This window comes from Triturus cristatus, chromosome 1_2, assembly GCF_964204655.1.
Source record: "Triturus cristatus chromosome 1_2, aTriCri1.1, whole genome shotgun sequence".
Lineage (NCBI taxonomy): Eukaryota > Metazoa > Chordata > Amphibia > Caudata > Salamandridae > Triturus > Triturus cristatus.
The window spans coordinates 75,801,735-75,817,031 of record NC_140580.1 but is presented as its reverse complement, the minus strand read 5'-3'; the positions used below and the strand labels follow the sequence as shown (position 1 = coordinate 75,817,031).

At 43.5% G+C, this 15,297-nt stretch overlaps 1 protein-coding gene across 1 annotated transcript in view; it reads left to right on the top strand.

The window, feature by feature from the left end:
- Positions 1-15,297, top strand: part of LOC146866832 (disintegrin and metalloproteinase domain-containing protein 9-like) — a 762,935-nt gene that overhangs the window by 316,058 nt on the left and 431,580 nt on the right. Inside the window, exon 12 of the mRNA XM_085601842.1 lies at positions 151-322. Coding sequence (XP_085457968.1) covers positions 151-322 — 172 coding nt within the window. The remainder of the gene's footprint in view (positions 1-150; positions 323-15,297) is intronic.

The following is a 15,297-nucleotide window of genomic DNA, read 5'->3' as shown; positions in this document are numbered from 1 at the left end:
ATATATATATTTATTGCATACGCGCCTCCATATGGCGCTCATTGATAGAAACGATCAGGGGTCATTGGGTCCCATGTTAGCTTGATTCACCATGGCGGCCACTTCTGAGTTATTGCTGCCATCTTATTCATTGGCTGTACTTCCTTGTAGGGGAGCAAAGAACTTCAGCACGTGCAGCAGCCGAGATTTTCAGAATCTCATCCTTCAGAACAAAGGAAATTGTCTGAAAAACGCCCCCAAACCCAGCGAAGTCCTGACAGAGCCGGTCTGTGGCAACAACATTGTGGACTCGGGGGAGGAGTGCGACTGTGGTTCCGTTCAGGTAAAGGCCTCAGTATTCATCGCTCAGGTACGAGGATTGTTAGTGCTCCAGGCAAAATTGTATTTTGCCATAACCATTAACTCTAACAAGCAATCGGTTAATGCATTAGGTTTCGCTTATGTGATTAATAATAAGCTGTTTTTCATTGTAAGTTGTAGCTTGCCGAGTAGTTGTACAATATAAGTTACAGAAAGTCTGTTACAGTGTTATGACTTGTTTATGTCCTGTCCTGTCCTGCACCATTCAACTCTTGACCCTGTTGTCTGCAAGGCAACTGCACTCGTGACTGCCAAGTATATCAATATTACGTGTTTATTGGGGTTCTTAGAGCTTTTGGTCCTGGTGCTACTGCACTTGCTGCACCATTCAAATCAAGACCCTATTGCCTGCTTGGTAAATGCACTTGTCACTGTCTTGTTTAGTAGTACAATTTAGCAATAATATGGGTTGAGTGGGATCCCTAGAGCGATTTGCCCCAGTGCCACTGCACCTGCAAGGTAACTGTAATTGTGGCTGCCTTTTTAGCTGTCAAATATATCAATATTATGTGTTTAGAGAAGTTCTGACAACTTCTGGACCCGGTGCTACTGCGCTTGCAGCATGATTCAAATCATGGCCCTGTTGCCTGCAAGATAACTGCACCTGTGACTGCCTGTTTAGTAGTAAAATATAGCAATATTTGGTGTTTAGTGGAGTTATGACAACCTTTGGGCCCAGTGCCACTGCACCTGCTGCACCATTTAAATCAAGCCCCTTTCAACTGCAAAGTAACTGCAATTGTGACAGCCTGTTTTGTAGTAAAATAAAGCAATATTGGGTGCTTTGAGAAGGTCATGACAAATGCTGGGCCCTGTGCCACTGTACTTGCTGCACCATTCAAATCTTGACCCTGTTGTCTGTAAGTTAACTGCACTTGTGGTTGCCTGTTTCGGATTTTTTTTTAGCAATATTAGGTGTTTAGTGGGGTGTCAGGAGCTTTTGGTCCTGGTGCTGCTGCACTATTGAAATCATGACCCTAGTGCTTGCTAGGTAACGGCAATCATGAGTGCCTGTTTAGTAGTAACATATAGCAACATTAGGTGTTTAGAGGAGTTCTGACAACTTTTTGGCCCGGTGCCAGTGTACCTGCTGCACCATTCAAATAATGACCCTAGTGTCTGAAAGATAACTGCACATGCGACTGCCTGTTTAGTTGTAAAATATAGCAATAATCGGTGTTTAGTGGGGTGCCTGGGACTTTTGGTCCTGGTGCCACTGCACCTGCTGCACTATTGAAATCATGACTAGCACTTGCTAGATAACTGTCCTTGTGACAACATGTTTAGTTGTAAAATATAGCAATATTAGGTGCTTAGAGGAGTTCTAATACCTTTTGAGCCCGGTGTCACTGCCCCTGCTGCCCCATTCAAATAAGGACCCTGTTGCCTGGACGATAACTACACTCATAACTGCCTGTTTAGTAGTAAAATATAGCAATATTAGGTGTTTAGAGGCGTTCTGGCAACTTTTGGGCCTGGTACCACTGCACCTGCTGCACCATTCAAACATGACCTTGTTGCCTGCAAGGTAACTGCACTTGAGACTGCCTGTTTAGTACTAAAATATAGCATTTTAGGTGTTTAGTGGGGTGCCTAGAGCTTTTGGTCCTTGTGTCACTGCACCTGCTGCACCATTCAAATCATGATCCTGAAGTCTACAAGGTAACTGCACTTGTGACTACCTGTTTAGTTTTTAATTTTAGCAATAATCTGGGTTTAGTGGGGTCCCTAGAGCTTTTAGCCTTGGTGCCACTGCATCTGCTGCACTACTGAATCATGACACGGTAACTGCACTTGTGGTTGCCTTTTTAGTAATAAAATATAGCAATATTAGCTGTTTAGTGGGGTGCTTGGAGCTTGTGGTCCCGATACCACTGCACCTACTGCACTATTGAAATCATGACCCTAGCGCTTGCTTGATAGCTGCCCCTGTGACTGCCTGTTTAGTTCTAAAATATAGCTATATTAGTTGATTAGAGGAGTTCTGACAACGTTTGGGCCCGGTGCCACTGCACCTGTTGAACCATTCAAATACTGACCCTGTTGCCTGCAAGATAACTGCACTTGTGACTGCCTGTTTAGTAGTAAAATATAGCAATATTTGGTGTTTAATGGAGTGATGACAACTGTTGGCCTCGGTGCCACTGCACCTGCTGCACAATTTGAATCCAGCCCATTTTAACTGTAAGGTAACTGCAATTGAAACTGCTCGTATAGTAGTAAAATATAGCAAAATTAGTTGTTTATAGGAGTTCTGGCAACTTTTGGACCTGGTACCACTGCACCTGCTGCACCATTTAAATCATGACCCTGTTGCCTGTAAAGTAACTGCACTTGAGACTGCCTGTTTAGTAGTAAAATATAGCAATTTTAGGTCAATCACAAATGTGGAATGCACCACTAAATTAGAGTTCCAGAATGATTTTGTCCATCCAATAACTGTAATTCCAAAGTTCTTTTATTCTTCACATCAATATTGTTAAAACAGCTGAACAGCCAATGCGTTTTGTGCAACTTCTGTGGACTTCCTCAGGGCTGTGGAACATACAAAACACATGGTGTATAATACAACAAATACAACATTTGAAAAGACTGACATGACAGTGACTCAGTTTTTTGTGCATTTTAGGCTTGCAGTTTCGTCTTGGTAGCAATTTTAGGTGTTTAGTGGGGTGGCTAGAAGGTTTTGTCCTTGTGTCACTGCACCTACTGCACCATTGAAATCATGATCCTGAAGTCTGCAAGGTAACTGCACTTGTGACTGCCTGTTTAGTTTTCAATTTTAGCAATAATCTGTGGTTAGTGAGGTCCCTAGATCTTTTGGCCCCGGTGCCACTGCACCTACTGCACTATTGAAATCATGACCCAAGCTCTTGCTTGATAACTGCCCTTGTGACTGCCTGTTTAGTTCTGAAACATAGCAATATTAGGTGTTTAGAAGAGTTCTGACAACGTTTGGGCCCGGTGCCACTGCACCTGCTGAACCATTCAAATACTGACCCTTTTAACTGCAAGGTAACTGCAATTGTGACTGCCTGTTTAGTGGTCAAATATAGCAATATTAAGTATTTAGAGGAGTTCTGACAACTTTGGGCCCAGTGCTATTGTACCTGCTGCACCATTTAAATCATGACCCTGTTGTCTGCAAGGTAACTGCACTTTTGACTTCCTATTTAGTTTAAAATTGTAGCAATAATCTGGGTTTAGTAGAGTCCCCAGAGCTTTTAGCCCTGGTGCCACTGCACCTGCTGCACCATTAAAATCAAGTCCCTTTTAACTGCAAGGTAACTGCAATTGTGACTGCCTGTTTAGTAGTCAAATGTAGCAATATTATGTATTTAGAGGAGTTTTGACAACTTTGGGCCCAGTGATATTGCACCTGCTGCATCATTCAAATCATGAGCCTGTTGTCTACAGGATAACTGCACTTGTGGCTGTCTATTTTGTAGTAAAATATAGTCTAGATCTTGTATATTAACTTTATTTTTAACGTGCAATGTTTATCACAACATTAAGAATTTGATCATAATAACCAAATAGATAAGTTGAACAAATAAATCCAATAATGCATACAAAAGGCAAAGATAAGGCACTGAGGCATGAATAGAAAATGCCACAAATGTTCTAATGCTAAAGCATCTGCTTTGTACCACTAAGTAATAAAAAGCAAGCATTCCAGCATACTGTTAGAAGCTGTCTGCCTTTTCTGTGAGAAGAGATCTTATCTTGACAGTGAACAGCTTTAGTAGAAGTATGGTAAATGCATACAGCCAGGGGAAGTTGGCAAAAGAAAAAGTTCCACACAAAAGCAAATGAACACAGTAATTTGGATGGGGAACTGTTAAGAGCCCCCTTTTTAGATATATTAAATACAAGAGATTTCACAAGTACAGAGCACTGTGCAGGCGAAACATAAAAAGGATGTTTTCAGGTTGCTGCCTCACATTGCCTAATGGAAGCACCGCCCCCCTCAAGTACTGAGTTCCAAACCTTGAACCTGAAAAGCAGTGTGATTGTGGCACTGTTGAGGTAAAACAAAATTTCCTTGGGAGATTTCATCCATACTTGAAGATGGGTGTAAATATAACTACAGGAACGTCTCCGTAGTAATAACACGTACGCAGATTTTATTATTTCAAAGCTTTTTACCTAGGCCCACTAGTGTCTAGAATTATTCAAACATTTCTGCTCTACAGCTGTCGGAAGATAGACTTAATTTTTATTTCGAGAGTGTGCAGATCACTATGTTGTCTTGATGTGGCTTGAGATTTTGGAGGATATTCTTTTAAAGAGCTGATCATAACGTGTTGATGCACTTTAGTAGCATAAATTCACCAATCAGCGGTCAAGTTTCTTACTGCATTTCTGTGACACCTACCGCAGTGTTTGAGGCCGAGTGCGGGACCTACTTCTGTATGTCTGTTCTTCTCAAAAAACATACTTTTCAAGAGGATCTGAATGAAAAAATACCCAGCCCAACGGAACCATGATGGTCTCTTTTCTCAATCAGTTCTGACCAATTTGCAATAGTCCTAAGGTTTGCTATGGTGCATTCAAAAAGAAGAAGCTACTTGAAATACCCCACAGCATTTTTTGGCATCCCTTGTGCATAGCTCATGGCGTTGTTTAAATGTGTCCCGAGCTGTGGTTGAAGAATAGATGAACGAAAGAATGAATGAATGACTGAATGAATGAACCAACTTTATATTGTGTACAACAACCTCAAAAGTTATGCTTTATTAAGACAAGGAAATATTTATAGATAGATGATACGCTGATGATGAGGTCAAGCAAAACAGCTAATTTTTGAGATTTTATTTAGAAAACTCAGACACTGAGTAATGATTCCAATAGAAGGCAGCAGGGGCCGAAATCATGCCAAAGTGGTGGGTCTGGCCGGAGGAGGGAGCTGGGGAGGGAAGGGGTCTGGGTACAACGAAAGAAAAACAAAGAAAAAATAATAATTTACCTGATCTCCGCCGTCCGCTCCATCACGCTCTTCCTGCTTCCTGGACACGGTTCCAGACTACACTGCGGCCAATCATGACGCTGCATGAAAGCAGCATCAGGATTGGCCTGAGCGCTGGGACTCTGCGCTCTCAGGCAGATTTGGAGCCTGGGCCTGCTTTCTCCAGCCCCAGCAATGCAGCTGGGGCTGGAGAAAGCTTTACTGTGCATGAGGTGTTTGGCCGGCCTGCAGCGGCCAGCCAAACACCACTTGCGCAGTGAAGGGACATGTGAGTGCACTACCACTCCCCCACCACAGTGTCACCCCCCTGGACCCTCCACCAAGACACGTCAGAGTCCTGGGGGCAGGTCGAGGCAAGTCCATTAGGATTAAAATAAAACAATAAAAAAACTGTTTTAAAATTTGTTTTATTATTGTTTTAAGTGGGGCTGGAGGAAAGGGGGCGGCGCTGCTCCGCCCTAATGGAAGGACCTAATGCTTTCCTTTGCATTCAAGAGAGGTGTGAAAAGGATCTTCGTACCCCGGCCCCCACAAACCCCCAAGTGGCCTGACTCAATTCATTTTGGACTGATATAACAGATTTAGGAGGAAGATCTTAAAGTTGTCTCAGGTACAGAACCATGAAATGCCTGTTGAAGGAACAAGAACCTTTCCTGTCCAGAGGGACAAAAATCAGGAAGATCCGTGTTTGGAAATCTGGGAAGTGAAAAAAGGGAGGCATAAAAAATAATGGCCAGATTTCTCTCCTGGGTAACTTGGCACTTGAGTTCAGACATGGAGGTGGGCCAGCAAGGCATGTGCCAGGCAGAGAGGTAATTACTGAAGATGACAATTTCAGTTTTGTCACTTTTTTTTACTTTAAATGTCACAGAAACACCCCACATGAAATGGACAGCATGCAGCCATTAAACTGTTTAATTGTATTGGGGTTAATGGACTAGTTTGACCTGGCATCCTTGGCGTGGTTTCCCTTAACTTTTTGCATTCGGAGATCCTGTTTTTGCTGACTTCGTTATTGCAGGCCTCAGGACTCTGCACACTTTATTCCTGCTAACCAGTGCTAAAGTGCTTGTGCACCCTCCTTAAAACATGCTAGATTGGCTTGTACCCAATTGGCATATTTAAGTTATCAGTAAATCCCCAGTAAACTGGCACTACAGGTGCCCAGGGCCCATACAATAAAGGTAAGTGGACCTGCAGCACTGATTGTGCCACTGACTTTAATATCACTTTAAACACGTCTAAAGCCTTCCATTGCAGCCTGTGTGTATGCAGTTCTAAACTGCCATTTCGAACTTGGAAAGCAAACCTTTTGCGAGGCCTAAACCTTCCTTTTTAGCACATATATGTCAACCCCAGGGTATGCCCTGGACAGCCCAGAGGGCAGGGTGCAATTTATTTAAAAAGTAGGATAGGTACTTTTAAGTGTTATATGTCCTGGTAATGAAAAGCTCTTAAAGTCGTTTTTCACTACTGCAAGACATACCGCTCCCACATGATAACATTTGAATTACCTTATTACCTTTTATAAGTGTAATTTCCAAATAGGAACAGTTAACCGGTTCATGCTTGGTATCTCTGGAACTGGAATTTAAAATCCTAGCTCATGGTGGTGTCGAATTTTAAATTACAATTTTGAAAAGGCCATCTTTTTTAAAGTTGCCATTTTTCACCTTAGATATTTGTTGCCTGCAGCCTGGGTTACATGACTGGGATTCTTTGAAGGGCCGTCCGAGGTCCCTACTGTAACACTCCTTTGCTTTCTCGTCTGGCTGGGGTGAGACTCGGACTCAGTTCCCCAGCAGGCAGCACATGCCCGCGGCGCTGGAGGTGATGTCAGCCCACCCTCTGGGTTTTCCGTTTCGTGGGCCTCTAGCAGCATTATTGGGGCATTATTGCCAGCAGAGGATGCCAGCTACATTACTTTGAGGGATCACTGTGAAGTAAGTCTGTTTTCCCTCTCTTTTATGGTTTCTACCAGCTAGCCAGCAGTATGGGTAAGCAGAAGGTTGGGGGTACAAAGCTATTTACTGAGCCAATTATTACCCCAAAGCAATCCACCATAGATACTTTTCTTGCCTGCGCAGTGGGAGCTTTATCTAAAGAAATTGACCTAGATGAATGGCGCATGTCCCTTAGTGCGACTGGTCAAAATGGGGGCTCTGAATGTGTAACATCCACCAAGGAGAAGTCTGGCCTAGGTAACGACCAAGACAGCAAGGATACAGGATGCATTAATGGGTCTGTGAATTCTACAGCTTGCCAAATACTTACTGAGCCAGAACCGGAATCAACCTCTATTTCCTCTATACCGTTCATCACAGGTACAGCTAAAGCTCCAATTACTGCTTGTCCAACAGCAGCCAAACACAAAAGAAAGACACAGAATGATATTTCTGTCAATTTGAGTTCTCCGGACATTCCTTTTATGCAAGGGGCGGCTGATAATAACAGTAACCTTATGGACAAACCAGCATGGGCCCCATTTTGGGAGAAGCTAACAACTGTCAATAATGGTCTAATAATGCCTCTTAAAGAAAGACTGGGTAGGTTGGAGGACGATTTGGAAAATGTCACTTCCGCTGGTGTAATTCCACCAAATGAGAGGCTAGGACCACCAGATGCGAGACTGAATAGTGTTACAGGTGGCATGCTCCTCCCTGTTGAGGTTATGGCTTGTCCCAGTCAAGATGTAGTGTGTAACCTGGGCAACAATGTAAAAGAGATCAATAGGGATTCTGTTAGGGAGCCTGTTACCATGATACATGCTGTGGACCAATCCTCACGGAGCCTAACAAATACACACCCTCCCAATATTAACATGCCCTCACAGGAGCTAGTTACCGTTAATTTGCTACCTGCCTGCTGCCCATACGTGGCAGTACTGGTTAATGTCCCATCGCTGAAGCCAGGGGTTAGGGAGACTACGGAATGTTTGAAGAACAAGGTTAATCACCAGCTTAGCTCTAAGCACCTATTCTTACCTGTTAGAGCACATGAAATCCTGTTCACAAGGAGAGTGGGGTAGATTGGATCAGTAGAACTTTTGTTTGATGGTGACTGTGTAGTTATTAATTTTAGGAATCCTAGAATGCTAGAGGCATCCACATAAAGGTGGGGATACCTACCATGGCTATTCAAGATATGGGTATACTCACATTGGGGTTTTTCTATCAACATCTACGGAGTCTAGGACAATGTTTTAATGGTACATTGAAACCGCAGGCACCAAGGGTGAAAGCGAGACCGCATCTGCCATATTCCCCTGATTTTGCAGTGCCCAATAGATATCAGGCACTGAGTACCCTAGATGATAGCGAATGACTCAGGCATGACCAAAGCTGTGTCAGGGACCCCAGAAATTATCAGTGAGGGGACTCTATAATTGTTCAGGCAAGTCAACTACCCCCAAGAGATCTTACATTTATTCCTGGGAAATCTCCAGTTTGTAGGTTGGCTGTAGCCAAGGCTGATAAGGTAACCGGCAATGATAATTCTAGCACTTGTAATATACCTATCTGTGCATCAAATATGGTCCCTGTATGTCAGCCCTTTGAGGGAGGGTTTAAGCTCGCAACACGGAATGTAAATGGGCTATTGAATAAGATAGGGAATGCTGACTGGATTAGCACTATATCTGGTTATGGCATTATATGTATACAAGAAACTGGGTGCATAAGTCCAGTACATGTAGAAGGTTATTCCTCATACTTTGTAGAAGCTCTAGGGTCACAAGCTGGGCAGGCTAAAGATGGACTACAGATACTTATTTCCAACAAAATTTATATTAATGCCAAAAAGGTTGCATCAGTGGGCCCCTATGCACAATTGTTGTGGCTAAATAAAAGAGAAGGGATAGACCTGATAATTGTAAATATTTATAATAATTTTTTGACTCACCACGTAGCAGTGTGGCTACAGCCCTTGATCATGGCCTTGAAACCTTTTCAGCTCCCATTAATACTGATTTTGTACTAGTGTGCTCCGGAGATTTTAATATCCAGGCATGTGCAGTACCTACCACCCAGGCATGCGGTCATATCTACCAGGATGGGGAGGTAAGCGATTATTTCTGAGTATGGGGAACCACTAAACTTGATTATCCCCAAATATGATCTTCAATTACTTAGAGGTGGTTGTGGTCCTGGTGGGAATTAGTTTCAATCTTTATTGGGTGAAATTTGTTTTCTACTATAGATCACATATTGGTGTCTGTCTCTGCCTTTGATATGTGTGGTAATCTTAGTATCGTACCTTCAATTTTTAATGTCCACAACTTCCTTACACTACCATTCTTTTTCTGGGCCAAAGGCAGGCCTCATTCATTTTACTAAATAGTATTAACCCTACCAGGATAATTGGTGTAAGAATCAAGTGGTCGGGCGTTGACCCTGTACGATTTTGCAGAAAAGAGTAGTGTTTAACTGCAGGGAAATGTAATGTAATGTAATGTAATGAGTTGCTTATATAGCGCTCTATCACCCGACGGGTATCCTGGCGCTTAAAAAGGAGAGTCCCCATCAGAAGTTAATAGGGGCAGCCGAGGTGTGACACAGGAAGGGAGGAAAAGAGAGATAATATCAGAAGGAAAAATTACTCCAGCCTAGGGAATAAAAACGTTTTCAACTTTTTCCTGAAATCCATAAGACTTTGGACCTGACGTAGATCCAAAGGGAGAGTGTTCCATAGCCGAGAAGCAGCGGCAGAGAAGGATCTGCCACCTGTTCTGGACTGCCTGAACCTGACTACATTCATCAGAAATGCAGAAGCAGAACAAAGGTTTCTAGTTGGAGAATACCAGCTGAATTTTCTTTGCAGGTTCTTAGGGCCCATTCCATGAGCTGCCCTAAAGACAGTGCATAGAGCTTTGAATTGAATTCGCTGGTGGATCGGCAGCCAATGCAAATCTTGCAAGGCTAATGTGGCTGAGGTCCCTCGCTGCCTAATTAAAGCGAGTTTCGCTGCAATGGCCTGTATTCTGTACAGCTTCCCGATAAGGGTGTTAGGCGCACCCAGATATAGAGAGTTGCAGTAATCAAGTCTGCTGAGAATTACGCATCTCACAACCTGCGTTCTCGCAGAGTTAGGCAAAAAAGGGAGGATCTTTCTCAGCACTCGGATTAGCGAGAAGCAAGTGCCAACCGTTTTGTTAACCTGAGAATTCAGTTGGAGATCCTGATCCACCATCACCCCCAGATTGCGTACTGTGCTAGAAGGGGTAATAGGTGCGCCAGTAAATAACCTACTGTCTTCAGGACGAAATTATCCCAAATATAATGATTGAAACTTTTAGCTACAATACCATTTCTATTGAATTATTTTTAACCAAGTACCCAAATCCATCATGGAAAAATAGAAGGGGAAGGTTTGATAGTGCTTGTACAAAAGCACTACAGTCACTCAAATAAGCCCTGTCTAATTCCACACGGTATACATCGACCATTAAATCCCTTTGGAGCAAGTATAAATTAGCCATAACAGCTAGATAAAAGACACTCCAGGCCGAAGCATGGGAAAACCAGGCCCATTTCCGTAAAAACCAGGAATACCAAACGTTTTTGGGATACAGTAAATGCTCCCTTTTTAAAGAATGATGATATCCCTGAGTTTTGCTCCTTTGTCCCTTGTGATAGATTGTTGACTCATTTCTCTGAAAGTTTTAGCAAAAGTAGTGAGACGATGACAGGGCTTGACTGGGAGCCGTTGTGTGAGGGGGGGGCGTCTCCCCTTAAACATCACTAACAAAGAAGTCCATCTGACTATACAGGCCAGCGCCGGGGGCTTGGCACCAGGCCCCGATGTGGTGCCAGTCGATGTTTTTAAATCTGCCCCTCAATTATGGGGATCTATTTTGACCAGGGCATTAATTTGTTTAATAGATACGATTCCATCTTCATGGGGGGAATCCATCATTGTACCCATATTTAAAAAAGGGGATAAAACAGATCCCAAAAACTATTGCCCTATTTCTCTTCTAGACACCTCCTTGAAAGTAATGAGTAGGGTGCTGTCAGTAAGACTGGAGGAATGGGCGAAAGAGCATTTTATTTTATCCCGGTGCAGTTTGAGTTCAGAAAACAGCTCGGGCTATCGAGCAATGTATCAATTTAGAGCAACTTATTGGCAAATATACTAGGGCTAAGGCAGGTACACTCTATTTATGTTTTGCTGATGTAAGTAGCGCATTCAAGCTGGTCGAGCATAACTTACTCCGGCTAACCTTGATTTCCATGGGAGCACCTAAGCCAATTGTTGGGTTTCTCTCCCGTTTGTACGAGAACTTAACCAGCCAAGTCTGTTTTGGCCCCGGGGAGAATGCTCAACTAAATTTAAAGTAGGGCGAGGTATTCGGCAGGAACGTATGACGTTACTATGCATACATTCTCCACGCATGGCTGTACAATGCGGTCGTTACAACGACCGCGCTGTTACCACGCATGCCATTACATCGCAAGTCGTAACAATGACTTGCTGTAGGGGGCGCGCTGGACTTAGGAATAGTATTTATTACTATTCCTACTCCAGTTTGTACAACAGCAGGGAAGGTGTTGGATTTAAAATCCAACACATTCCCTGGTGTTGCACGCCCCCTACAGCAAGTCGTTGTTACGACTTGCGATGTAATGTCACGCGTGGTAACAATGCGGTCGTTGTAACAACTGCGTTGTAAGGCCATGCATTGTGGAAAAGCGTTGTAAACGCTGTTTCCCATACGGCAGGGGTGCGTGTCAGCACCAATATTATTTTCCCTTTTTATCAATGGGGTAGATAACCACTTACAGACGATCCAGGCTGATGCCCCTCGGGCGGCTGGCTACTTAATACCTGTATTGTTATATGCTGATGACACGTATTATTAGTGCGGACCCCAGTGGGCCTCCAGGTACTGATGAATGCTTTTGCAGACTTTATGATGCAAAAGAAAATGGTAATTAACAAATACAAAACATTGTCCATGGTATGTGGGCCCAAACATGAACCCTGCATATCGTTCTTTATTGATAGCATCCCAATTACTCCAGTGAATTCTTTATGTTATCAGGGTATTTTATTTACGGGTAATGGCTCATGGTCTCAACATGTTTTAAACACTTGAGCTAAAATGAGTAGGGCCTCACAAGGGATTTTAAAATTTTCTTCAAAACTAGGGATTTGACCCATCAATGAAATGGTAGGTATTTATAAAGCAAAAGGAGTGAGAGCAGCCCTTTATGGGTAAGGTCTCTGGGGTTATGCAAACAGCACAGCCTTGCAAATAGAAGAAAATTGCTTTTTAAAATGCTTATTATACCTACCCTCCTCTGCATCAAACACTAAAGTTTTTAGAAGATCTTTTATTGGTTAGACTGTTGCTATTGTGGGCCTTACTATGGGACAAGGAAGAAACTGCATTTACTAGATCAAGTATTTTAGATTTTTTAACCCTGAATGATGTATTCCCTGGCTATTGTATATTAATTCCACCCTCGTAAGGCTGTTTAATATATCTATCTGGTCGGACCCCACAAAGTATCGTCTCTTGCAAAGAAAAGTATCAAAGAAACCTTTCTCCAGCATAGACTGGATTATCGATCGATGGAGCGGAATAAATCAACGGTCGCCTTGTATAAATCCTTGAATTTGGAGGAGGGAAGAAATAATTATTTACCATATGTGACTAATGCGCAGCATTGTTTCGTGCTGATAAGAATGAGATGTGGTATTGTGCACCAGCTAGTTGCCTTCCCAACTATGAAGTACCGCCTACCTGATATGGCTCCATGCCCCTGTGACAATCGAAGCAAACAAAGCACATTGCACTTCCTATTGTTTTGTAAACTTTATCAGAATTTTAGGTGTTTTTATCTTAAACCCCTGTTTGCCGCACAAAACATTAGGTCACAAAAATTAGCAGTTGCTCTATTTTTTTTTTAAATCGATTAATGCGATGAAAAGTATCACGCTATAGTGCATCAAATGAAATTAATTTTATAATTGTAATTGTATGATGCATCAAATGTTTTAACTGTTTTAGATGTGCTACCTTGTTTGTACTTTTATGGCTGCTTTTTTGATAGCTGAGTAAAGATTTTGAATGAATGAATGAGTGGGTGTGGGTGACAGGTGGGCTTTGTGCGTTCCTCCTAAACAGCCACACACAATGGGGAGCTTAGGTGTGACTGAATGGGCCGTCACTGGCAAGGTGGGAGGGAGGAGCTGGGCCCGGCACCACTTACAATTGAAAAGGCTTTGTCTTTTCTCCACACAAAAGGCTGCATACCCCTTGTAGTTATTCTGGACCCAGGGCCAGGAAGGCAGGGAACCTGTACACTTCAAAGGCATTCCTAGAAAAGCTTTTTTTCCCATTACAAAGGCACAACTGGGTATAAGTACTGGACCTCAGACACCCACCATTCAGTTCACTTCTGGTCCTGTGGATACTCTGCCAAGAAGGAGATTGGCGGTGCTGCTACAAAGACTGCTACTCTACTGGACTGATGCTCTGAAGGATTACTGTCCTGCTGTGATGACCTGCTGCCCTCTTTTCTGGGTGAGAAGGACTGGACCTGCTTCTCTTGCACCCAGAACCAAGAGTGACTCCAAGGAATAGTTGGCTTTCCTCCTGAAATTAAGCCTTTAGGAACATAACAGGCTTCAAACAACTTTGCATCTGCACCTGGACCCTGCTGTCTGTGGGTCTACCCTGCCAAGTGGTGCCACCACAATATTGTACCCTTGGAAGTGGGCTTAAGGTTCTTTGCTAGTCTGTGGGTCCAGGAGAACCAACGCAACCCCCCTGCTGCATGGCGCAAACCCAAGCAGAACCAGCACATTGCTGCTGCTGCGTGGACTGGATCTGTCACAAAGACCCACACCGCCTTCGCAGCCCCATTGGAACCACCACTGTGCGATGCATCCTCATCGCAGGCCATCTCATGCCTTGTGGACAGCAGCCTCAACGTCGACACCAGACCATGCATTGCAACCTTGCAGCTCCTCGTAACCAACACATCGCCCAACTGTGCACCACATCCTTGACTCACAAGCACCATAGGCGGGATGCTCAATGACGATGCAGGCCCTGGCACTGCAGCCTTCCCGCATCTCTGAACCGATACATCGCTTCAGCTGCACCACACATCTTCGATGCGGATCCTCGCAATGCTACATAAACCAGGATTTAAGGTACTCTGTTCAGTGGACCTAACAGGGTCCCAGTGGCCAGCCCATACTCCCTCGCTGTTGGCCTGAACTAGTGGCTATGTCCTGATCCGGCGCAGCTAGATGTCCACAGTTGGTGCTTTGTGCTATTTGGAGCTATGTTTACTAAAATCTTTAAATTTGGATATGTCCGATTCAACTGATTGGATTTTTGTTGTTTAGGTCTTGTTTTATTTATGAACAAAAGTTCTAATTCTCTAACTTGGTGTGGGATCCTTTTTGTGTAGTGTTTTCAATGTATTACTGTTTGAAGTGATTGCGAAACAACAAAAATCATGTGCATCACATTGGACCTGACAACCTCAGGGTGGTCTTGACCCCAACTTTTTACCTGCCTCCCTCTATTTGTCTGGCCTAGGTTTTCCTGAATTTTGAATTATGCGCACTTTACAACTGCTAACCAGTGCTAAAGTGCTTGTGCTCTTTCCCCTAAACATGGTAATATTGGTTCATCCCCATTTGGCATATTTAATTTACTTATAAGTTCCTAGTGAATTGCACTGCATGTGTTCAGGGCTTGTAAATTAAATGCTACTAGCGGGCCAGCAGCAGTGATTTTGCCACCCACAGAAGTAGCCCCTTAACCATGTCTCAGGCCTACCACTGCAGTGCCTGTTTGTGCAGTTTCATTCTACCATTTCGACCTGGCAATTAAACCCTCTTGCTAGGCCTAAACCTTCTCTTTGTATACATTTATGTCACCCCTTCGGTAGGCCCTGTATAACCCACAGGGCAGGGTGCAGTGTATTTATATGGCAGGACATGTA